The sequence below is a fragment of the Pygocentrus nattereri genome, chromosome 6 (genome assembly GCF_015220715.1).
Source record: "Pygocentrus nattereri isolate fPygNat1 chromosome 6, fPygNat1.pri, whole genome shotgun sequence".
Classification (NCBI taxonomy): Eukaryota; Metazoa; Chordata; class Actinopteri; order Characiformes; family Serrasalmidae; genus Pygocentrus; species Pygocentrus nattereri.
Window position 1 is genome coordinate 19,743,760 of NC_051216.1, and position 26,957 is coordinate 19,770,716.

The 26,957-nt window shown below is 39.5% G+C and overlaps 1 protein-coding gene across 3 annotated transcripts in view; it reads left to right on the plus strand.

Annotated features, from left to right (window-relative positions):
- Positions 1-26,957, plus strand: part of grb14 (growth factor receptor-bound protein 14) — a 54,190-nt gene that overhangs the window by 21,883 nt on the left and 5,350 nt on the right. For 2 of the 3 annotated variants that reach the window (XR_005130396.1, XM_017692240.2), the window contains 7 exons: positions 16,732-16,888; positions 22,175-22,296; positions 22,796-22,870; positions 23,036-23,173; positions 24,933-25,043; positions 25,873-25,968; positions 26,218-26,280. Coding sequence is in view for 2 of the 3 variants with exons in the window: in XM_017692240.2 (XP_017547729.1) it covers positions 16,732-16,888; positions 22,175-22,296; positions 22,796-22,870; positions 23,036-23,173; positions 24,933-25,043; positions 25,873-25,968; positions 26,218-26,280 (762 nt within the window). In the remaining variant the exon portion in view is untranslated. Of the gene's footprint in view, positions 1-15,908; positions 16,134-16,731; positions 16,889-22,174; positions 22,297-22,795; positions 22,871-23,035; positions 23,174-24,932; positions 25,044-25,872; positions 25,969-26,217; positions 26,281-26,957 lie in introns of those variants that run through there. The other variant, XM_017692244.2, reaches the window with a different exon arrangement.

The following is a 26,957-nucleotide window of genomic DNA, read 5'->3' on the forward strand; positions in this document are numbered from 1 at the left end:
TTGTGTGTTTTAAACTGTTTGCATGTTGCATTATTTGCACTTACCAGGCATACCAGTATAAAGGTTATGACAAACATGCAGTAGCTTACAAAGAATTTGAACTGGTATACTGGATGAACCAATATATCACACACTACTAGAGCATAACAATATATAGTGTACAGAAATAGTGTTTTCTAAAGGGGTGTACTTAGATAAGTAGTGATCATAGCATCACGAGCCCCTCCTGGCCAAACTGTCTGGGTGGTTCAGTGTAAGATGTATCAGAGGCACTTAGTTGACGAGCTTGTGAAATAAAATCCTGCTGCTCTTTGGATTATGACCTCAGTCCTGCTCACTATGCCCACCCCCAGGGACGTACAAACCCCTACTACACACAGCAGCATATGCAGCTTTCCAAACATGGCCTTACAGCATAGAAAATTAACAAATAAGCATTTGGTTTATTTAGTATTTTTTTTCTCATGTGCTTAACATGGTAGTTTAGCTACATGTATTTATATTATTATAGATGGTCACATGTAGATTGGATATTATATTTTAGGTATGTATGTATGCATATATGTATTTTTTAATTTATTCATTTATTAGTGTTTTCTCACTTCAGAATGATATTATGAAGCTTTAATCTACCATTCGATACACATGCCTTACACAGTCATACGAGGCGTTTTTGAATATTCATTGTTAAATAGTCTTAGCTACATTTCTTCAAGGCAAGAGCAGGATGATGTTTAAGTTGTTTATTTGAAAAATTACGTTAAAATGGCTGTCTCTCGATATGGACTAATCTTGCCCACTGTCATTTTGATAAACTCTGACTAATCCTTGTTTACACAGCCTAAAAGAGAAGTTCTCTGCATAGGCAAATACAAAGGGAATCAGTTTATAAAGACTTACTTCAGTTTATAATTTCTCACTTTATGATTATGATAGTAACCTAGCATGTGAATTGTGAATTGAGTTGGCTGATCTGCTGTAGTCTAGTGAGTAGACAGCATTAATCTGATAATCTGCCAAGATTAGACCAGTTACAAATGACACTTATAACATGTTTTCTTGTTGCTTAAGTTTCAAATCTTATAAAAGTAGTCTAAAATACATTTATAAAATCCATTTATATGCAAAACATCATCCACCACAACTGACATAGTTGCAAATGACCATGTTAAATGCCTCTTTTAGCCCAATTTGCAGAGAATCATTCCATATGCTTTACACTTTGCTGGAAGATTGTTTAGTTGGGGAACAAACCATATGAAGTCTGTGATGTTCGCTGTTTACAAGAGCTGTAGTACAAATAGAATAATAGGGGCAGTACCAACCCCTCCTCTTATCTGGGCAGCATCATGCTGTTTGTCATGGTTTACTGTCATGTAACCACCCTGTTGTAATTTATCCCGTATGTAAAAAATTTGGAAAGAGGAACTATAAAATCTTTTACATAAAATCTCTTTTAAAGTCTTTTTTAATGCTTTTAAGTTTTATATGTCTTTTTGAACTTTTAATTAAATATTTAGGGCAAAAACTTTATTTAGGTTCCATTGGAGCTGGGTCAAAGATAAAATCAAACTATTTCCTCTGGAAAAAGTCTATTAATGTGTGTTAAGTGTACTAAAGTTGTGGTAACAGTTTCTTATTACAAATTAATGAGAATATGAAGTTTTTGAGCTTTACCCTGGCTGTCATGCATTATGAATAAGTTGGGGGAGTGCTGACGAAGGCCCTCTTAAGAGGAGAGAGAGAGAGAGAGAGAGAGAGAGAGAGAGAGAGAGAGAGAGAGAGACGGGTAGAGAGAAAAGAAGAGCACTGGATTCTTAGCAGTCACAGACACAGTCGTCACAGGTCTTCTGGTGTTATGCTGAGCAAATGGCTGAGAGAGCGTTTGTGGTGCATCCAGTCGCTGCATATACTCTATTCAGGCGCTGCTTAGCATTCATCTTACCCAGATACACTTCTAAGGAATGGATAATCACAAATCAACTCAATAATAATGTAATTGAAACAAGTGTGACATAAAAGTACACTAAACAATTAGACACCATGTTATGCATCCATAAATGCTGACACATGTAACTCAAGTCAGCTTATGCATTGCTTTCCAGCAGACCAAATCAGTGAGCTTTGCAGTCTGAACCAGACCTTACTTGATACTGCACTCTATTGATGAAACTGTTTTGTGGTTAAAGCATGTCTAGTTTAATTTTTAGCAGAGACAACATCTTCCCATTAAAGCTCCTATCAGAAACTGTTCAGAAATAACAAACCAATTTGGTTTGTACTGCCAGCTCTTAGTTTAATATGGAAACAGCGGTGGACATATTACATAAGTACATAAATCCTGTACTTGAGTGCAAGATTTGTAAAATATTATTTGAATAGAAATGGAAGTCCTCTATTTACATTTCTGCTTGAGTTAAAGTACAAAACTGCTTGATTTAAAAAGCAAAGTATCTAAATTAAAAGTAGTGTGAGATATTCTTATGGTTATAATTACTGTGTTGATGAACAGTTTTTACTGAGACCTTTCTGCCTGCAGAGATGAAAAAAATATGTATGAATAATCAGAAATACATTATTATTATTATTATTATTATTATTATTATTATAACTGCTGGTCTACAAATCACTTAATGGTGTAGGCCTAGCATATTTATTTGATGTTTTGCAGCAATACGAGCTGAGCAGAACTCTTAAATCATTGGGAAGGAGTCAGTTAGTCCTGTCTAAAGTAAAGGCTAAACATGGAGGACAGCATTTAGCTGCTGTGCTAGTCTTAAATGGAACCAGTTGACAGAGAGCCCCAACAATTAAAAATAAACATTACCTCTCACAGGGAAAAATTGTTTTAAAGAGAGCGTACTAGCATCAAAACACATATTGTCCCCAAATGTATATCGTTGTTGTCCATGATTTTTTGTTTTCTGCATAATTTGAGCTCCACAGCTTTTTTTACTTCATGTGAAAATTTCATGAAGGTTAGACTAATAGAAAATAAGATCTCTTTACTTTAACTTATGTTGGAAGTTTTGGCCCTCTCCTGTACTAGTTACTATTTTGGAGAAGCGTGTTTGGAGAGTGACGATATTCTTGATTCAAGATAACATCTGGCCATGCAAGTACACTGGTACTTTTGCATGCTTTTGAAGACCAAGTGTCCAGTTTAACTAGTTCTTTCCAACAACACAGTGCAATGGAAAAGAACAGGCACAAACTGCGGTGGTACATAGCCCCAATCTGCACAGGCAATGCAATGTCACTCCTCCTGTCTCACTGACATTTATAGCTGTAGCTGTGGAGCTGTATCCAGCTTACTATTTTTTGTCTATATGGGTACAGCTGATCAAGCCAATAAGCTTGTCAATTATGACATTTTCAGTGGCAAAGTTATATGATGTAGCCTGTGAAATGCATAGTACTCTTTGTATCAAGACATCCAAAATTTCAGAAAGGAATAGACAAAAAAGGTCTCTATGCATTTGATGGTTATACACAACGGTGGGATCTCTCGGTAGCCTAATGGCACTAAAAGTCTAAAGATATAGTGAAATATGCACCGTGTTTGGTTTGCCTCCATTTGAAATTTTATCATGTTCTTTCAAACATGTAGTCCCCCCCAGAGTAATAAATAATGACATATGCTACAGAAAGTAATAGAGTAAAAAGTTATGACATTTTAGTAGTTTGCTGAAAGTAAAAGTCTTAAAAAATAGAAATACTTTAACAACGTACAGATATGTAAGTAAGGAGTCAGAACAAATCAGATGCTCGCAAACAGATAGAAGATAGAATAGATAGATAGAATGCCTTTATTGTCACTATACACAGTACAATGAGATTAAGAGCAACTCCATCTCAGTGCAAACACACAAAAACAGTTTGAGCTTTTCATGAAAAAGGGAGGTCCAAACTTGTAGTGATTAAACAAACAAAGGCCAATGCCAAGAGAGAGCGAACAAAATCCAAAAGGGACATCCAGTGAGCAAAAAAGACCAAACAGTACAAAAAGGTCTAAAGTAAAAAAAAAACAGATCAAACAAATCAGGTCAAAAATACAACGGGACAGGCAGTTAAATAATGCTCTTTCAAACAGGGGCAATACACAAAGAAGTGAGGACAAACTATATATACATCCCGGTGGGGGTGTTCCAGGCACGGCCTACTGGGACAAGACCCCGGGGTCGTCCTAGGACCTGCTGGAGGGATTATGTCTCCAAGTTGGCCTGGGAGCGGCTTGGGGTCCCCGGGATTGAACTGGAGGAAGTTGCGGGGGACAGGGTCATCTGTGGGATTCTCTGCTCTCCCAACTGCTACCGCGACCCTGTCTGGACTAGCGGTCAACGATGATGGTGATGATGATGAGTTGTCACCAAAGAATTAAGATGTAGAATTACTGCTGTTGTTGTGCTACAAAGAATGTGGTTGAAAGAGATAGACGAGGAGCAGTGACCAAACTATGAAATGTACTTTACTTATAGCTGTGCAGAAGCACATTTTTGATGTGGAGCAAACTCTTCTCTGCTCCACTGCTACTCCAGGGGTTTTTAATGTAATGCAAGGGGCTAATGTGTGTCACTTAAAAGCTATGTTTAACAATTTAACTCTGTAGGTACATTGCACTAAAAACAACTACAATTCTTTGTAGTTACTCAACATGGTATCGATATTGACAAGCATTAAGAAACATACTCATACTTGGTCTGAAAAAATGGTATCAGTGCGTCCCCAGTTGGCACAATTGAACTCCTGTGTCCACACAGGACACCATAAAAAGCTGAATTTACTTGTAGAAAGCGGTGTCTGAATACTTTTTAACTTATAGTGTAAAATTAGCTACTAAAAATATCTTGAGTAAGAGTAAAAAGAGTAAAAAAGGTGGAGTTAATTTAACACATTCCCTATGGAACTACAGTGAAACTGCAGTGAGTACATCCAGCAACTATCAGCATGGGACCTTTAGTTCATAAAGTGTGTTGGGGAGCTGTATTATGTATTGATGCACTACTAGTAGACTGCGTGCGACCTCGGTGAACCAGGTAGCTCTGCAGTTTAGTTCTGCTGTTCTCGGGTGTGTGGCAGTTGGTGTTTGTGTCTTGCTGCCGGTCAAGACCAGTGTCTCCAAGTCTGCCTGTGTTTTGAGAATGGCAGAGACTTGCTTATCAACAGACTCTATTCATTTTGCTCTTTTTTTTGGGTTGGCTGTGATAAGTATTAGCGTCTGCCTGTCTGTGCTCCCATTCTAGATAAAGACAGAGAGCACTAGACTCTTCTCTCACTTTCTTTTCTCAAGAGAACAGGAGAACACTTTCTCTCTTTCTCTCTCTCTCTCTCTCTCTCTCTCTCTCTCTCTCTCTCTCTCTCTCCAGACTGTCAGAAAGGTAATGATAGCATTCAGAAGAAAAATGATTCAAATCAGAGAGCATTTAAACATTACACCAGTATCATATTAAGCAGTAGTGTACCTTATACTTCACTGCTATGACTATAATTCAAGTAATTTACAAGTGATGCAATAGTTAAGATTGACTCAGTAGCTTCACTCTGTGTTTAGTGCGGTGTGTCAAACTTGGGTCCTACTGAGCCACAGCTCTCCAGAGAATAGCCTTTTGCCTCTTCTAAAACTCCATTCAACTCATGAAGGCCTTGCTAACTAACTGACAAATTGGATCAGGTGTATTAGATGAAGCTCAAATAAACCTGCCTGTGCCCAGTGACAGTTAACGAAATTGCAATGGTAACAACCCCCAGAGACTACAACTCATTTACTGTTGATTTTAAAACCTGTTGTTCATTTCTTTATTTTATGCAGACCATAAGAAAATACTAGTATTCCCACAAATAATAATCACTGATAATAAATGATAAATAAATAACTCAATCATAATTGAACAAACCTTTAACGACTCTCAACCATTCACAATCCTCTGTAAACGTTCCTTCCTCCATCAAGCAAAGGGAAAACTCCTCAGAACAAGCCTGCAGTGACAACAGCAGTGGCAGTAAATTCATCAGAATTACCACAGTAAAAAATGTGGAAATGTGTTTCTGAGGAATGTATAATGCCTGACATGCTATCTTGATCATCTAGAGCAGAGGTTACTAATAGGCGGACCGCGGTCCGAGTCCGGACCCAGACGCTGAGTCTCACAGACCAATTGCATGCATTGTAAAAATCTGACATGACACTACTCAACCTGTCATATCTGTGCATTACGATGAGCACTGAGATTTGTGGCGCACACACAGGGGAGGGATGAGATGAGAAACAACAGTCGGAGAAGAAAGTGAGCCGGATTATCTTGCATGGTACACTCTAAAAAGAGAAGACTGACAATAAATATTGTTGAAATATTACTGAATTCTACTTGATTTAATTCGACATTCAGTTGTTGACTATGTAAGATGTTGATATAACTACTACTTCAGTCTATGGTATATGGCACTGAATCATAATGCAAGTTAGACCATATGTTCTGGACCTTTGCTTGAGAAATTTTTCTTGGACTGGACCTTTAAAGACCTCTGATCTAGAGGGTAGTGTTTTCTTTCATTCTTTAAGCTGAAATAATTTTGGATTTGGTCCACACTTACAGCTCTGTGTCAAAGCTATTAACAGGCAGTCTTGTGCTCACTCTAAATTAAGCTAACTTTATCTTTTATCTTTTCAACTAACTTTAAGTTATTGAGTTTGCTAAAAGTTTTAATAAACTAAACTAAACTAAATGCTAAACTATTTTTAATGTCATGACTAATGATAAATTACATTATAGAACTTGTGAAAATCAGTTTCAGTGTCTACTTAGCTTTTCTTAACTTAGCTGCTTCAGTCAGATTAAACAGGACTACAGTGCTCACATTTGTGATTAAAACATTGTGTGTAAACATGAATATTAATGCACTTGTACACATGCCATTCTTTGCATTGTTTCATTACAGTTTGCTGAAATACATTTTGTTAAAGAGGATGAGTCCTCCTCAGCATCTGACACTGCACCATCAGCTCTAGTGTTAGCTTTAGTTAGCTCATCTGAAGGCAAAGCTTCAATTGCATTCCTAAAACCTCCTCATTGTTAGACATGATGAACAATGTCGAGTTTTCTATGGTTCGATTTTCATTGTTCAATTAATGTAAACATTGTTTGCAGACTGCATATTTTGTTCGCTTTAAACTATCCTGACCTTATCTTTGTGCTCCTAAATTTTAGTTTCTACCTGAACTGAAAGTTTGGCAGACATAAACAACAGTAACCAAGGGACAGTGTTCTCAAAATTTTGCAGATGGTCAGTTAATAACATGATCATTAACACATTTGTTGTACCTAACATTAATGACATTATTGTATAAACCTGGCTGTATTTCTAAGCTGGCTGAAATTGTTCAGTGCTGTGGGGAATTATCTACACTTAAAAGTTGCCTAAATAGCAAAGTGTACGTTTTATGGCATCCTCAGACACAGCATCAAGTTTCAGACATCAGAAAAAACTGCTTCAGATCTCAGGAAAAACACATAAATATAATCATGTCTTAGCTCTCATACATCAGGCAAAACAGGTTGTTTCAAATGACCTCAGGCAAAATGGCTTCAGAGAAGAAGACAACAGGCCAAGTTAAGCAGCTGCAGATGGTAAAGTTTGTGTGACATTTGCAGTTCCTTTATTGCTTACTAGATTAATTACCATTTTGTGGTCAAATTAAAAATTGCAGTATTAAAAAAAGAGTATGCACCTTTATGTTCTTTTTTTCTCAAGGTTTATGCTTCAACTTACAAGCTATCACTGTTTGCACTCAAACCTGCTTCAGTGCCAGTGACTCAAAATTACAAATGAGAAAGTTGCTGTTATTATTATTTTATTTAAATAAAAAATAAACTTCAAGTAAATAAAGAATATCACAGTCCCAGCTAAGGGGTACCTGTGCCAGCACACACAGAAACACAGACACAAATTCTTTACTGCTCTCAAAAAGAGAAAGACACTTAACTCTTGATTTATTAATTACTTTTGATTCTCTTTGTCTCCTCTGAGAGGATGTAAGATTCTTGCTTTGTTGCACCTCTGTTCAGATTTGATTGAGTCTGCTCATCCGAGCCTGTGTGGACCTGTAGCCTTAACAGAAACACGTGAAGACATTGATCTAGACTGGCTGAAAGGAATGTGTATGTGTGTGATGGAACTGAATGTGTGGAGGTTTGATGAATAATTATTTCAGTTGGCTGTAGAGTCAGCTATTGCACATTCTGTGGAGGAGTCTACATTCAATTTAAGTGGTCTAAATATAGTTTTGGAAGTTCTCATATCTGGAAATGAATCTTGCCATCCAAAAGAAACGTTATTTTAACATGCATTCTCATCTTAGCACACCCTGGGAAAATAAGACTCATTTGATTTCTTCAAGTGAGCAGAAATTGCTTATCACCCTTCTTCTCTACAGTGGATTTCTTTCAGGCTAGAAATATTCCTGTCTATCAAACCTTTTTTAAATTATTTTATTTATTAGGCCTTCTTCCTTGATCTAGGTTTTAAAGGTTTTAAAATGATCATAGATATTTTCATTATGTTACATTATAGTATTTCATTATTATTTTGATCCAGTTGAGCTTTTAGGACAATGTTTTTGTGCAGATGTGGGGAAACATTGTAGCCATTAGAAACATGCTGATTCTCACGTCTCTCTCTGTCTCTCATACTCCCTCTCCCTCTTTCTCACTCTCTCACTCACTCTACCTCTCTCAGTTTCTTGCTCTTCCCCCTACTCTCTCCCATTCCCTGCCCCCCCCCACTCTCTCCCTTCACTCCCCATCTCTTCCTTTTCATCCAAATAAGCTCAAGTATCCATTATCCCTTGTGAGGCTCATCTGAAGTCCTCTCTACTCTGAGGACAGATGTTGCTTTTGTCTTGCTTTATCATTTCATTTAACCAACACTCTCTTTAATCTCAGCCTTTGAAATATGAAATATGAGTGAATTCACATTGTGTGCCCATGTGAACATATGCACAAATTTAAAAGCACAGAAGTTGCTGTGAGTTTCTGATTGTGATTAATAATCATTGTGATTCTCTAAAAGGGACTTTTAAAAATGCCTTTTTTCCAAGAAATGGGCTTTGATTATTTTGCTAGCATTATAATATTGCCAAAAGCGCTTGATGCTTTACAGCAAAAGTATTTTCTACTTCATTTAGTTCTCCAGAGGAGACTGCAGTGTGGAAGTCACATCATCCTTGGGTGCCTTTTTGAGGGAAGGTTTACATATTGTCAGCAGATAAAGATACTGTAGGTCTTTTTCCTGACCTTCGGAGAGCTAACTGAACTCCTTGGTGCTTTATCAGGAGTTTTTATTAGAATGGGACACTTTTCTTGTGGGGAAAAACACTGCATGTTTTCAAGGCCACAGGAGGAGTTAGAGACGAGAAGAGCATTTATCTGACTTTCAGTCTCATATGATCACTGTCCCTAGTCCCGGGAACTCTGTAGATTATAATGCATGCATTTTAGATACCTAGAGGTTCATAGACATTTAGTAAGCCACTAAAGTAATATTAAAGAAAAGAAAAAGTGAATTTGGATGGACATTCCTCACATTAAGGAGTGCAGTATGAATTTTCAGGCCAGAAGAGTTACACTGCCTGCCATCACTCCTCTTTGCTTGCAGAAGCGGGTAAGAACGGTTCAACTCTTTCCTTGAAGCCTTCCTTTAAGAACCTAATCTCTAGTACTAGTCTCTAGTAATCTCTAGTAAAAATGTCAGTCTGTATGAGCGTCTGTTTTCTGTTCTTTGAACAATCATGTAGAAAACCAAAAAACTTGTAAGCTTGTTCGGATGTTGAATTTGCTTGTTTCGTCTGCTCTTCTTTACTCTTTGTTTGGACTTATGTTTTCCTTTATTGTGAGGTGTTTGGAAAGCCACTGTGTGGTGGATGTGCTGGATGTTTACTGTTTCATTGTCTTCCCAAGTTTACCTATACTGCAAAGCTTGTTTCTAGGAAGTTGTTGGAAATTGAGATGTTTTGTAAAGTCCCTCCTGCTGTTTCGATTAATCTGTGGAAGCTTTTGATAAACATGGGATAGTGTATATATGTTACAGTGATACATGTGTTTGCTGTTATATATCCACATGTGCTCACCCAAAATCCAGCATTTGTATTGGAAACATATCACAATCAGCATTTTCACTCACCTCTTAATTGTACAGATCTCTGTTATGAGGCATTATATTAGATTTACATTTAGATTAGAGAAAATATAGTAGAACACATTGCAGAGAGACACTAAACTGAAACACTCAGCATGTAGTGAGACATGGTAGAGTGAGACAAGCTCAACTCACAGACTCAGTTTGCAGTGAGACAGACTAAAAGGAAAATATGCCTAAAATAATTATTAAAGCTGCCGGTGTGGGTTTTGACTGAGGTTTTACAAAGGTCACATGAAATGCTGGAGGCTGTTATATGCCTGTAACTACACAGACAGATGCTAAACTCACATAAGAAAGTTTCTAGAAAGCTTTAAGACTGAGATTAAAAACACAAATCAGTCTGTGAATTATGTACCACTTTTTTCTGTAATAAAAGACCATCTAAAATCTGGCATTGCCTGATGTAGATATGAGCAATACAAGCACTGAAAGCAGGTGAGAATTTTTAATTGGAGAGTGTGAACTGCAGTGGGGCTTGGGGATGTCGAAGCTTTTTTGGAGCCTCACATTCATGTTAGGAACAAGGGACAGACAGATGGAGAAATAGATGGAGAGAACATAGGATAAGCACTGGTCATGCCAAGGCCACTTATGTGTGATATTCAGATAAATATGCAGCTGTGAGGCGAGAGGTCACACTAATGGAAGGCCAGATTTGTTAAGGAACAGATCTGTGTGGTACTGACCTTGAGCTGATGAGTGTTAACCATCTCTGCTCTCCACAGTATGGTTAATCCGTCTGGAAAACATCAGTTTGCAATAAAGTTATCCAGGCTATTAGTTCAGCTCATAGTTCATTTTATTTATTTGTTTGTTTGTTTGTTTATTTATAGAGGCGTTGAATGAGATTTTAGATCCCAGTTTCAGCCTTGGTTTCCGAGTCGTTACACTCCTAGATAGGGCTAAAACGTTTAGAGGTGGGGTAGTTACTCAAAAAAATAATGCATTACAAATTACTTCCCTCAAATTGTAATGGAATTACTTTATAGATTACTTTCTTGGAAAAGTAATCTCTTTTCTCATCACGTTACTTTTTCTTACTGTGTAAAACCTACTCACGTCTGTACCAACTGAAAAGAACAAGAGAAAATGAAATAGTCATTTCAGTACTTTATTTAGAAAGAAGTGGCCATCCCAATCAACTAGTCTGGGGCTCTTTCTACTTCAGCACAGGGATATTTATCCAGTAATTAACTAATAGTGTGGTTAGATACTTTGACACATTCCTCATCAAGTTTATAGTGCTTCCGTGCGCATACCATGCTGGTCACATTCACAGTGAAAGGTGCACAGTCACCTGTCACATGTAGCACACATAACAGCAAATTTTGTACAAGAGCCTTAATAAACATATCAATATGGAGTTTATACAGGATTGATTATATGTCATCCTGCTCATCTTTAAAAAGAAGGCCTATTATGTCTAAACTTTTGATCAAAGAAACTCCTGGATGAAGCATGACCCTCACTAATTTGTTTTGAACAAAAAAAAATGAAATCAATCTTCCTTCCTTCCATCCTCTACCTATATTATGTAACCAATTCAGTATAAGTGGAAAACACAAATCCTGTGGCGTCTTTAGGACAAAGTAACGAATTCAAACGCAGGCCAGGTTCTGTCCTCTCAGGAAGCTCAGTAGAATATTCTCCCAGTCTGAAAGCAAAAAGCCTCATCTATAATGAATGCAATTTACCAAGGTATAAAACAAAAGAAGAAAATAATGTGCTATTTATCGATGAGTACAAGAAGTTGAGATGTTAAAAGAACTGACTGAATCTTGCTGATTACCACTGAAACACGTCAGTTCCAACAAAGACCAAATGACATAAAAAGTGCACACTAGTGCTTGCCAGAAAAAGTGAAACTTGCTTATTTTTTGGAACAAGTCCACCATAAAATGTTAAAGCATCAGGCTTTAGAGCTCTTTTGATTCTGCTGTTCTCTGGGGAATGGAAGGCTTTGCAGCGTGTGTGTTTGGATAAGACATCATAAACTCTTTCTGAAAGATCCCTTCATAAAAGATGCATAAATGTTTTGTGAAACTGTAACTCTTTCACAGAAACTAATTCAGAACTGGAACATAAAAATTCAGTTGATGCCCATCCTCAGTTGCTTTGTGTGATGTGATGACGACAGTTGGTGCATAAAGCTGTCATGGGTGTAATCAGGTTACTGCTAATCTTATTTCCTTGTTTGCCTGAGTGATAGTCTGAGGGAGACTGTCTCTCAGTGTTCCAATGTTCCCAGCATGCTCTGATCCAGAGCTTATCTCTTTGCATGGAGAGCCACATGGAGAGACACCGATTACACACACACATTTTTAATGCTTGACTTTTGGGTCTTCTTGGGTTTCAGAATACGTTGAATGAAGTAATGGATTGAGCTGTGCATGTGTCTTTGTGTTTGTTTGTGTGTGTGTGTGTGTGTGTGTGTGTGTGTGTGTGTGTGTGTGTGTGTGTGTGTGTGTGTGTTTGGTGGAGGGTGCTGAATGCAAGTCTTTGTGTTCAGTGATAGCACACTGCACAGTTTGAGTTGCCCTTACAGATGTTTTATCTGTATTTTTATCACACAAACTCTCTCTCTGTCTTTCTGTCTCTTTCATTCACTCTTCTCTCTTTCTCTCTCTCTCTCTCTCTCTCTCTCTCTCTCACACACACACACACACACACACACACACACACACACACACACACACACACACACACACACACACACAACCATAAGCACTGGTTACATGCTCATGAATTTGCACATGCACAAACCTCTAGAACAAGTTTGCAGTACAGATTCTAAGACATTGCATTAAAAGTTACTAAGTCATTAAAATGTTATGTAGGAGAAAGACCACTGCTGAAATTCCTCTTTGCATTCACAAAATATGTATACTCCCCTCAGCTCTCTCCTCTGTTCTCTTTGACATTTTTCAGCCCTCCATCTCCCTCTCCCTCTCTCCTCTCTGCTCCTCCATGACCTCTATACTCATCTCTTTGCCCTTCAGAAAGAGGGGATTTAACCTCCTGGTGCACAACAGAAACTGTCAAGAACTCCAGAACTCAGACGTTCCCTGAGTTCTTTCTTCCTGCTTCATCCCACAACCATCAGTAGAAGGCATGACCTGACCACACAGAACACAAATTTTTATTCTGTATTTGTCTATATTTGAAGATACAGTCCTAGGCAAAGGTTTGATTGAACTAACCTGAGGGGAAAAAACATGAAAGTGTAGCCTGTTTTTTTTACAATATGTCAACCTCAACCAAAAATTAAATGAAAGAAATTGTACTACTACCAATACTACCAATGCTAACATATTTTTCACTTAACAAACATGTAATTTAATTTGAGTGTGTTCAAACTTATGCATACTAGTGCACATGTACGACTTGTTTCCTTTTCCCAGTTCTGTCCTCAAAATTAATGAGAGAATTCAAAAATGGGTGCCAATAAGGACATGCACAAAAAATGCCTAATCCATGTGTAATTTCAAGTATCTAATCAAAGTAGACTGAACTGTTGTTGTAGGAGAAACACACACACACAGAAAGAGAGAGAGATAAATGGTCACTGGAGTCCTTTGTAGTTAAGGTATCCAAAAAGTTCAGCTCAGCAGGCAACTGCAGCTTCACGATTATATCAGAAGGACTGAAATGTGCTTAATTTCTTCAGGCAGAACGGAAAGGTAGTTTTGTGACTTTATCAAGGCGGTGCTGTTTTGAGTCTAGAACAGGCTTGAATAATCCAAACACTGTCTGGTAGTACATCCTACCTGCATCTGCTTAAAGATCTACCTGTTTTTTCCCCATTTTGTCTATGTTCTGGCTTATACTGATTAAATATTATATTGTTTACTTTATTTAGAGAAGAACATATGAATTGCTAACTCTTGTTCTACCAGAGACATTGTTTTACTTTGTTAAAGGAATTTGAGCGCTGTATTGTACCATATAAAGGGGATTCCACCTATTTTTCACAGTGTCTGCATAATTCAGTCATGGAAACGTAATAAAGTTATTCTGAGTGGTCTGATGTGTGATACTATGTAAACATGCAATAAACATGCACATGGTGTCAGCAGTTTAAAAAAAATACATCCACATGAAACCAAGAAAACAGAGTTTTAAAAATCTCCATGGAGTACATCAACTCAGTTTTATTAACGCAGAATACTGTTTGACACATGTGAGAGATCAAAACTTATGCTTTTAAAAAATATCCATATCCATGTTATGAACATATCTGCTTTCAGTAGCATATACACACACACACACACACACACACTCACACACTGATAATGGATAATTATAATTTAGCCATTCAGTTTAGATGAAAATGCAGCTCATCCCTTTAGCCAATGGTGTTTAAACAACAAACTATTTTTAAGTTTTAGCCACAGTTTTACAGTGTTACCATACTGAGCTTGTCTTTTTCAGCCACAATTTAGTTTTCTACAGATCAGGAGTGGACATCTCCAGTACTAGATGCAACAGATCAGGAGTGGACATCTCCAGTACTAGATGCAACAGATCAGGAGTGGACATCTCCAGTACTAGATGCAACAGATCAGGAGTGGACATCTCCAGTACTAGATGGCCAGCAACCAGCATAATTTGATGATTTACTTGCTCAAACACACCTGATTTGACTCATAGGTTTTGTAGGTGTGTTTGTGTAGGGAAACTACCAAACTCTGTTGGACACTGGCCCTCCAGTCCATCTACTCTAGATGTTCCATCTATATTTTCCCTCTTCTAGCAAGGTCATGTAAATGAGGAGGACAAACATCAAGCCAGCTAATCAATAACAAGATTTCTTGCCAACATTTTTTATTTTATACATTATTGATATTGTCAGTTTCATATCAAATATAAAAAAATCTATATAAAAAATTGTAATGACACTAGACATATTGTTCAATCAAGAAATGTCAAAGCAACAACAGCAACAATCTGTCAGCATGAATGCCTTGGATGTCTGTTTATCACCAGTTTATGTTCAATTCATCACTCTGTAGGTTGACTTTGCTATAAGTATAAATTATCAATAGTCCCTAACTGAGCCCTGGCTGGACACCTTACACCAGTTCCCAGTCTCACTTTCTTTCTTTCTGTCTCCATCTCTGTCCTCTTTTCACATTTTGTTAAATCTTTCTTTGTCCCTCTCCCACTGCCCCCATCTCCCCCGGATACCTTTTGCAACTTTACACAGAGTTGAACCCCACTAGAATTACATTTAAGCAGCACCTTTGGAAATGCTGCAGCTCCCATGCCGAGTATTAGACAGAGGGCAGGGGTTGGAAACGGCTATGGGAAAAGGTAGGTGGAGCAAGCCTTATGACTCCTTTCCCCCTCCCTTCTCTGCCCTCTGCTCTCCCCTCCCCTCTCTCCCTGGTGGTTTGGGTTTGGCGGGGGAGGTGGAGAGGCAGGAGGTGCAGGATTTGCCCCTTGAGCCTGCAGTGGGTGAGAGATGGCAGGTGATTGGGCAGAGTGCTGGTGACATGCAGCAGGGGAGGCAGGAAGTGCTGGAGCTCTGAGGCTGCTCTCTTTAATTACCTCATTTCAGCTCAGCTGCAAAGTGTGTGTGTGTGTGTGTGTGTGTGTGTGTGTGTGTGTGTGTGTGTGTGTGTGTGTGAGAGAGAGAGAGAGAGAGAGAGAGAGAGAGGGAGAGAGAGAGAGTGAGTGTAGGACACAGAGGAAAGAGGCAGAGAGAGGAGAGAGTGAGAGACAGATGAAGAGGAGAATGAGAAAGGAGAACAAGAGAGACAGTAGAAAGAGAGAGTGAGCCAGAACAGAGAAGGGAGGGAGAGAGCTGCTGCTCCCTCAGCTGATGCATGTTTCTATGTTCCACATAAAATCTTGCTCTTACAATGCTGTGTACTCAGCCTTACCTAAGCTGCAGAGCTAGCCCCAAATCACAGCTCTGCCAACCGACTAACACAGGGGTAAGTTGTGCTGAAATGCTCAGTGCTCATGCTAAATTTTTTCTTTGTGCGTGTGTGTGTGTGTATGTTGTGTGCAAGCATCTGTATTTGTGTGTGAGTGTAAAGTGGTTTATGCCCTGTAAGAGAGATAGAAACACTGTTCTCTTTTTGTAAGGGATAATTTGAGAACTCACTGATAGCTGATCTAAACTTAGAGCCAACCAAAGAGACTCAGATTTGCCGATAATATGTGCAGCTCTTGTGGCTGTTGCTTTTGGTGTGTGTGAGTCTAGAAAATGTGCAGCAAGTGAAAGGGAACATTCATGGTTTCCTCCCAGTTTGCTGGCCTGGCAGTCACTGCCTCACAGTCATTCCAAATGAATGGGGTGCTGAGTATGTGGGGTGTGAGGTGGACGGTTTGGCTTGTAGTATCATATGAGCTCTATCATGCTGCAGTTAACTGCTCTCATTCAAAAGGCATATAACTGAGTTATATTCTTGTGTCACCTCTGTCAAAAGTGATTTTTTGCTTGTCTGTATCTGTTAGCACCTTGTCATGAAAAATGTTCTTACTAACTGAATTTGGTTCCCTGCTGATGAATGAGTTTCCATGTGGCAGGTGATCAAAGTGTACACAGAGGACAACAGCAGTCGAGCTGTGGAGGTCCCAAGTGACATCATTGCCCGAGATATCTGCCAGCTGTTCGTGCTGAAGAACCACTGCATCGATGACCACAGCTGGACATTGTTTGAACACCTTGCTCATCTGGGCATCGGTATGCATACCTCTCACCCTCTATGTCCAAATTTGAATGTGCTGTTAATGGAACATAACAGAATCAGTGTTTTATCCTTTCTTGTAATATAATCCTTGGAATGTTGTATAGAATAATTCATGATTCCTAATGATCTGATCCTCATGTGTTATCCCTTGCTTTTAATACTAATATAACAAGGATAGAAAGACTGCTCTTGAAAACTTTTACTTTTTTTTATTACATCAGTAGCCATCTGCGACTAGGCTTAATCTATGTTAGAGTCATACAGTGTTACAAGACAAGTTAGTCTGTGCTTAAAGCATTGCAGGCATTTTGTACATTTTGAACCTTGTAAACAGAGTAGGTAGATGATTGCCTTCATCTGTGGAATACAGTGCAGAGTGTGAGTGCAGCATCAGTTTTAAGTTGCCAGTAAAGCCAGGAATGCATTGCATGACTTGGAGAGTCTTTTTATCAGGAAAGCACTCGTATTGCAAAATTTCACTGTTGAATGCAATCAAATTTCTGTAGCCTAGTCCTGCATGACAGGCAAAGATCTCTTTTGACATCCTTTACCATCTCTGTGAAATAAGCTATCTCAAAAATGTCTTGCTTCAGTTCAGATCACACTTTAGAATCACCGATAAGCATCTTGTTCATATCTGAACATAATCAGTGCACCTTAGACAGTTAGAAACTTCCAGCCACAGAGGATCTTTCACACGCTCATATTTCAAGACCGAAGACGTGACGGAGATTTGAAAGATTTCATTGTGTGAAAAACCACCCAACGCAGGAAAGATGGTGTAAAATCATGTGATGTGTGGAAGACTCTAAGAGATGAAATGTGCCTTGAGCTGGTAGCAGGCCTCATGTGGTTAATGTGCAGTGAGTCTGCAGCAGACACCAAAGGTTTAATGAATTGTAGTGTGAGACTCCTATAGGCAGTAAACAGTTAACTCCGCTAGCAGTGACTCCCGCGCCCTGCTGGTGTAGCCTACCCTTCACACAGGAATATTCCTCAGCAGAATTCTTCACACCGTTGCATAATTCAACCATCTGTTCCTTCCTTCCTCTTATTCTCTCACTCTCCCCTTCTCTCTCTCGCTCTCTCCCTCTATGTCTTTCTATATTTCATTTCTCTAATATGTATCTATTCCTCAGTTAGGAACCTCTGTTTCCTCACACCCCTCCGCTTTCCTTCTCTTCAGGGTCCATCTTCATAGAGCATATTTAAGTACTGTTTCCAGATGAGTAATCCTGGCAAAAGGTTCAGTAGGTGTCTAAATGAAAAAAAATGTCATCCTAAATCAGTGCTTAGTGTTTCTCAATCCTGGACCTTGATGCCAACTGCCCTGCGTATTTTAGTATTTTCCTTGCTTTAACACACACATTTTAACTCAGTAAGGGGCTGGTAATGAGCTGTTTAAATGGATCAAGTGTGTTGGTGACAGGGAATGCACCAAAAGGTGCAGGGCAGTGGGCATTCGGGACCAGGGCTGAGTAACACTGTTCTATTTGACCTCTAAAAACATTAGCAAAACAGATTATAGTTTGTGTGTTTACATGAAAGATCTTGCTTTTTGAACTGCTCACCACAAGATGATGTAATAGAATATAATGAATAAAGGTTTAACTCCACAATGCAGAGAGCCCTACAGCAGTGAAGTTGCTGTTAATACTTTTCCATGTGAAGGACTTTGGTCCAGTCTAGACTATCATTGTGATTCTATGTTCAGTATGTTTGAGTAGAATCAATTTTATTGTACTTACACTGCAATGATGATAGTCATTAGTAATAGCAGCATTAACCTAATGCCTTGTCCACACTGCAGGATTTTTTACATTCTAGCTGATGTTGAAAACGTGAGACCTCACACATAATTAGTGACCGATTGTGCTGATTTTTTTGTCTTTAGTCTTCTTCCAGTCATCCAAGACCCTATGCTACAATATTTGCCCAAAACAAAACACCACATGCTTTCAGATTCTATTCATGAATTACTGACCTGATCTTGCAGGATAAAATTGATAGAATAAAATTATTAGATAAAATGGATATCACAAGATAAAATGATTTTGGGCCACATTTTTTCCTTGCATGAAATCAGCACAGCATTTCATATGAGAGATTTAGCTTTCACCCCACACTACAGGATGTTAAGTGCTAAATATTGAACATCTTTTAATATTTGCAATTCGAAATTGGAACAGTCATGGTTGTGCACTAGGTTGTGCATAGATCAGAGGGGTAAAGACTGGATTACACAACTGTCATCACAGGATAATCTGGAAAAATAATTGTTCTTCAAATCAGGACACCTTTTGTGAATGCCAGAACAGGCAAATCACCCTCAGAATTGGTCCAGTCATTCTGTAGTGGGGCCAAGCTTAAGCAAAAAGTCTCTTTTTGAACCTAGTACAAGGTAGTACAACCTAGTATCTAGTACAGGCCTAAAGTGGCCAAATTGTCTATGTAACCATCTTGCTTCCTAGCTGTTGAGACTTGCTAGTACTTCTTAACTGGCAGGAGACACAGCTCAAGGTTCAAACATTGAATAAACAAACATTACTCACCACTGCCTTCTAAAGGTCCTACAGTAGCAAGTCAGTAATTATAACTTCTGTTATTTTCAGAAGACCCTTGACACGTCTCAATAAATGCATTTTCTGTTTACTTTTATTTACATGTTGTAGCACCGCATGTGCTACTCTGGCCTCAAGGAGCACGCTGGAGGCAGGATTTAAGGTTGCAGCAGCCATATCTTTTAATTCACCCAAACAATCACACAAAGTAAACACAACCAAACCTATGCTGCCCACTTTTCAGTGGCTTCTACCTAGACTTTTCAGTCCTTTCTTCATGGGAGCTTTTCAGCTTTTCACTCAGTCTCTTGCAGCTGCAGCTTGTCCCTCTCTCTTGCTCTGTCTCTGTTGCCTCTCAGCACGTTTTAAAAGGTGCTCACGCTGCCAGCCAAATCAGCATCAGCTGGCTCTCATTAAGGGCAGTGTGCGCACCCTAGCCGAGAGGGAACGAGAGCTCGCCGCTCCGCCAGCAGTCTCCTGGCCATCTTACGGGTTGCCACTCACTGCTCCTCAAGCTGCATCGAGTGCTTTTCAGCGTCCTGAGATATAGCCTGCAGCTCCCGCCAGCCGGCCAGGTGCAGGTGGACCAGGGTCTTGATGGCCTCTTCTTCTGCCGTGGAGACTCCCTCAGTGTGTTGGCATCCTTCTCCCGGGTTTTTCGGCACTACTCCTCTTTACCGCCCCCAGTTGGCAGCTCGGCCGCCCAGGTCGAACGTGAGGTTTAATGAAGTGGTCTCGCTGCATGACTGGGGGCGGGGCCCAGGAGATGGAGCTCGGGACTCGCTCGTTGTTCTGGTGCCTCTCATAGCCAGCACCAGCGTCCTCATACTCCTCCTCTCACAGTCACGCCAGTGACTTGTGTCCATCAGGGTAGTACAGGTTTTGCGCTCTGGCCCCTCCACACTCGCAGCTCTTTCCCTGCCGTCCTCGCTGAGGTTCATCGCCACTGGGTGTTTGGGCCCTGCCTTCCTGCCGGCTCTCACGGCCATCATCATCGGGGCCTGGGGGGCATATGCATGCCACACATGTATTTGTCTTAAAAAAAAGCATCTAACACACCTAATTAACATTCTTTTATTTTATTGTAAACATGTAATTGTGAAAGCTACCAACTGTAGAAAATAATAGTAAATAATTATGATCAGTTCAAATAATTGTGATTAGATGATTATGTAATGATTGTGGCAGGCCTAGATATTCCTTTTTGTTCAACTTGAGTAACACTACTAAAGGTTTGTCTAACATGCACCTGAAATGTTTCCAAACACTGAGATCCAATAACCAGTTTTCCAGTTGAACTAAAGCCCTAAATAATAATAAAAAACACTATATATCTATAAAAGATGTCCTCTCAAATTACTATAGATAGAACCCTCAATATGTGTACCTGGGAAAAACAATCTCATGCTACTAATATAACAGTGATTTGGTTGGAAAGTCCAGAAGCTGTTCTTTAAATGGTCCATGTGTAAGGAAAACCTAATCAGGTCATGCATCACTGGCTAGTGATTAGAGGTAAAGGACACTGAAGCATGCACAATAAGTTCAGTGAACCATGTCGCCTGCTATTAGCCTCTGTGCTGCTAGATTTACCTGATGTGTATTTCAGTGATATCACAATGGCCAGAATGCTGTTTACAGCTTAAAGTGTTGAAATTAAAGAAAATCTGCAGTCAAAGGCAAATTACTTTGAGTACCTAATTATAAACATTTTACAATTGAATTTTTAAAGCTAAAATCAACTAATGATGAAGCAAAAATCAATCCCTTTAAGCAGCTGAGAAAAACTGTGGGTTCATTTTTGCTTGGCATGGTGCTTTATTGCCACAGGTCAGGTAATAATGGAACTGTTTCTCACCTGAGCCTAAAATCAGCTAAAGCATTACTCTATCTGGTAAGTGTCTCATTGTCAGAGTTCTCCTTGAAGAACTCCCATTGAAAGCAGGTTCACACACATATCATCCAAAATGCTTTGCAGGGCTTATTTCTGCTCTGGATGCAGGTCTTATGTAGGTGAAGTACTGCTTTAGGAATAGTTTCCCCAGTCTGTGAGTGTCGCTGGCAAAACTTAATCGACCACAGATCGGCCACGAGTAGAGTGCCCTCTGCCTCGCAGCAGGAGAACACAGACACCCAGAGAGATGCCAAGTGCTCCAGCACCCAGGATGCCAGCGCATTTTGATGAGCCTCTCCAGCCCTGATTGCAGTTATGCTATGGGAATTAATTAGTCTTGAATAACATTGCTCTCACTCTTCCAGATGGCTTCCTCTAAATAGCCGCTTTCCATTCATTCATCAAACATTCATTTGGGGTTCAAGGAACTGAATAATGTTTAATGATAAAGTGAAGCAATGCAGTCAGCTCACCCAGATTCCCCTGACTCCCTTGTACCTCACACTAGTTATTATTGAAGATTACTCATTAATGAAGCATAATTTTTGAAAAACGTGTTAATATTTAATTTGTCAGGCCCAACTTGCCAGGGGGGTGTAAAGGCCAAGACTTGGAGTGAATAAAAGCTGTAAAACACTGAAAGTGCTCCAAGTGCAGGGTTTAGTTTAAATAGACTGCTATTATTAGAGACTTACTCTAGTGTGTGTGTGTGTGTGTGTGTGTGTGTGTTTGAGTTCTGAGTATATGTGAAAGTACATTTGCCCCCCTTTCCACCACCACCCCCCTTTTCCCCTATTGTCTCATACTTCTTTTCATGCTTTCAGAGAGAACCATAGAAGACCACGAATCAGTCCTGGAGGTGCAGTCTAACTGGGGCATGGACTCAGACAGTCGCTTGTATTTCAGGAAGAATTATGCCAAATATGAATTCTTCAAGAAACCTCTGGTGTGTACTGTGCATGTATATGCGTATATGTGTGTGCCTGTGTATTTGATGTTCACAGAGAAGAGTTAGAGCATGCTGCTTCGGTAATGTTTAATTTTTTGGCTTGGAAGCAGAGGTGCAGGAATATACATAAGAATGCTCATTTAACTGTAATTAATAAAATACATTAAAAACTGAAGGCCATTGCACCACAGCCTGGACAAAGGCTTTACTACTACTCCTGTAGGCAGAGGTCTGAAGAATTTCCTTGGAGTTAACGTTTGACTCATGTCTGGTTTTGTTCACTCTGCTTATAGAAGATTATTCCATTCCACCATGGCCAGGAGAAATTATGATGTGCATGGGTGAACCTTAAGTCAACTTTTAGGGCACTTTTAGAAAGTCAACCTTTAGAATCCATGTAAGGTCCCAATGTCAGAGTTTAGATTGTTTCAGAGTCTTCACTAAACCTGCTCAGTGGCTGATTTAATCATGATTGATGCTCTTCTTATCTCACTAGGATTTTTTCCCAGAGAGCATGGTGTCTATATCAAGTGAAACCAACGGCCTCATGAACCACTCAGAACTTATCCAGGTATCCACTCTTAGCAGCCTTTCTCTCCAAGTCTCTGCTTTAACATAGAGCACATATGACTAAGCCTGTCTTTTGTAGGTTCCTGCATTAAGGGAAGAATAATTAAGTCTCTTGATATGTAACACTGAATGATAAAGAAACCTGTGCATTTTTGTGTCCTCTCAGACATTTCTTAACTCTAGCACGTGTCCAGAGATTCATGGCTTCCTCCACTCAAAAGAGCAAGGCAGGAAATCGTGGAAGAAGTTCTACTTTGTGTTGAGAAGGTCTGGGCTGTACTTTTCCAATAAGGGCACATCAAAGGTAATAAATACAAGACAGTAATTCTGTCATTGCTTACCTAAATAACACCTAGCTTATCCAGTTTTGGACATGTATAAGGGGCAGACAGAGCTTGGTCTCATGAACCTGCCATGGGTTATTCCTGAGCACCCTCGTTCAGGCAATAATCCCCTGCAGTTCTGTTGCTAGATGTGATGGTTAGATCGAACAGAGCAGCATTGTGGGCCTTGGCTGTGCAGAACTGGTCAAGCCGGATTTTGTGCGACGGGGGCTGGGGCTGTGCCAGGCTCTGAACCCTTCCCCCTCACCCCAGGTGAAGCTTATACCTGCTCTGTGCTATGCCAGCCAGTGCTGCCCTTCTTCTTCTGCTTCTTCTGCTTCTTCTTCTTCTTTTTTTCATTTTTAGCAACAAAGAGTTGTTGTTAGGCACGTAAGAAGAGATTGCTCTCTGCTTGCTAACGCTGCCTGGGAGCTGAGACCTGCTCTGCACCATGTCTTCATTTTTGATTTAGGTTTTGGAAATGAGCCCTTGCCTTAGATAAAATATTAGCACTGGTTAATCTTTACACATTGCATAGTGTGCATTTCTCCTTTTTCTGCCTTTAAGTCAGTCTGTCTGCCTCTTTCTCTGTCTGCTTGTCTGTCCACGTCTGTCTGTGGGCAGTTAGGAAATTAGAATAGTGTAGCACATAGAAATGAGACAAAGGCATGCTTTGTGTTGCTTTGCTTGGGAAAGGCCTTCTTTCTTTCCTCCCTCTCTCTCTTTCTTTTCTTTTCACTTGGCTCCCTTTCACTGTTGTTAAGATAAAGCTGTTGGCATTGCAACATGTATTTGGTTTTATCTCCTGTTGTACATATTACACCCTGGTTGTAATTGAGAGGGCAGCCCTGTTTGAAATTGAAAAGATTGCCCTAAGTCGCTTACATTGTGTGAGTATTGCCCTTGATTTTAATCATACATTGCAGAGTCCTTGAGAAATGTTTCCAAACACTGAATGCTAAATCTAAACCTTTTAAGTGGAGCTTAGATGAACCATCGAAGTAAATCCACATGATTTTAACTGGTCCAGTAATTTCAGTCTCAGTGCTGCAACCTAAGCCATGGTATTATATGCCTAAATGTCCTCCTACGCTTTAAATCCTGTTGCTGCAGTGTCAACTATAAGTCTTAGAATAACAATGTTAAACCACAACAAGCACAGTGGCCCTTCCAGAGCTTCAGCAGTAGTCCTTCACCTTCAGATTTAAACCAGGATTGCACCACTCAAACCAGTGTCCTTCACCTTCTAACAACAGCTTATATGGTCAGGCTGTGGAGTCCATTAGTGAGGAGTGTAACTTTGCTCCATTCTTGTGTGTCTCTATGGGAGCTCCAAAGGCTCTCTTGCTCCAGTGGGCTTTGAACGCTTGCATTGGCTTGCCGTATTACAGTATACTCTTCATTTGTTTAGCATGTGTCCTGACAGCATGCTGGATGCTGCACATAACTCACATGTTTACATTCATCCCCCTGCTACAGCAGGCTTAGTGCTGGAACTCGGGGATAGAGGCAGAAGAATGCAGGGCACCTCCACCCTCCCTCATCACCCCTGCATAAGAAGCCTCACATGCTGAGAATGCAACATGTTTTTATGGCTTTTGAATAAGAAAGTCCTGTGATTTTTTTTTTTTTTTTGATTTTCTGATTGCACTAAGCAACTGACATAAAATTCCCTCCCCCTCTCTTTCTCTCTTTCGTTCTCTTTCTGTTGTTTCTTTTCTCCATTTCTCTCATTGTAAGGAGCCCAGGCATCTTCAGTTTGTTGCAGAGTTTTGCGACAGTGATGTCTACACTTTGTTATCGGCCAGAAAAACACATGGAGCTCCTGCAGACTACGGATTCTGTGTGAAAGTATTTGCGCTCTCTCCTTTACAACACCCCCAGCTAAATCCGCAAATGCGTAAAGCTCATATATTTGGTTGTGCAATATCTAGTTATATTATATATGCCAGTCATGCACAGTTAGCTTTATAGCAAAGCTAATTAAGAGTTTCATTTATCTAAGTTTTGTTGTTTAATATGAGTTATATAAAGCCTTAATCAAACATAGCATATGGATTCTTATCTCCCTTGACATTTACTCAGTTGTGAGATATTATGTAATATCACAAGACAAGATATAACATGATTGTGCAAAAGTCTTTGGCACCTCAACACATTATTTAAAACCATTTATCTGGACAATATTTGTGCTAATAAAAAAACATATCATTACAATATAAATATAGATACAGTAAAAGGAACAAGAATTTATTGTTTTCATAAAAGTACTTGGAAGAAGAACCCATGAAGAACATAGTTTTGGTTCCAGATATATCTTTGATGTCACCAGCCATCATATTAATTTGGTAAATTGCATCACCAGCACATTTGCTTTCAGTTAATTAATCACTAATTATCCAAACCAGGTAATTTCAATTAATTTAGTTTTAACTTTAATTTAATTCAAACTTACTGCCCAGATTAATATGTTTTAAATGCATTTTTCTCTGGTGCCTAAAACTTTTGTGCAGTACTGTGTATGTGAGTGCTTGTGTGTGTGCGTGCATGCATATATACTTGAAAGCTGTAAAAATATTGTAATGCTCTGATGATTTGGGGAAACTGGGCAGTTTAGTGAGTGTGGTTAGGCTCTTGATGGTTGGTAAGGTAGTGTTTATGCATGTGACTCTATGTGCAGCCAAGTAAATCAAGTTCAGCACGGGACCTCAAACTGCTTTGTGCTGATGATGAACAGACCAGAACCTGCTGGATCACAGCCATGCGCCTCTTCAAGGTGAAGAGGCACTCTTTTTTTACTTTTGCTTCCTCCTTCATCCTCCCTCTGTCCTGCCCTCACTCTCTTTATACTATTTTCTGATGAAACTTCTTACTATCCTTACTGGTTATATCTGAATGATGCGTTAAGTTTTTTTTTCTTTAAGTGGTTTGTCTACATAGCTTTCTGCAATCACCACCTGTTCAGTCGATCTTTCTCCACAATTTATGTAGCCAGTCTAATATGATGATGTTGTAATGTGTGCAGTTTGGAATGCAGCTCTACCAAAACTTCATTCAGCCTCATCAGAAGCAGAAAAACTCTCCAATGGTGAGTTCTTTTATTTTAATACTCTGTCCTTTGTCACTTAAATTGGGCTGTAGTACACCTAAAAAAGGCCACAGCCCATCCTTTGGTCTATGTAATATGAAGTCATGGAACAAGAGAGATCAGTTCCAACTCTACAATACATAGAACTAGAATGCAGTGTCCCTTGCAAAGCTCAAAATGTACTCCGTCAATTCAGCATGTTCCTGTCTGGGTGCAGCTCTGTGAAGTACTGATTTGGGCTGCTTTACAGGCCCTCTGGCCAGCACAGCTTCTCAAAGATGCTATAAATATGAACCTGTAGTTTCATACTCATTTCTGAGAACAATTTGGTAATTTTGCCTCTAAATGAAAGTATTGAATGAGAGTAAGCCCCTGAGATATTTTGGTGTGTGGAACATGCTGGGGGAGCCAGGCTCACTCTAAATATAACTCTGCATCAGCTGCTCGCTGACTTTACAACTCATCACCTCAGCTTGTTGTTAGTGGAACGCACATAGTCTGTCCTGACCTGGACACACACAAACCACCCTAGGGTGGACACTGACATACACACATACACACACACTGTCTTAATTTTTGGCTTGTGTTCACAAGCACTTGTGTTCCTGTGCTCATAAGGTGTCAGTGTGTGTGCACACCTTGCTTGACTTTGTTCTTAAATGAGTAGTGATCCATCA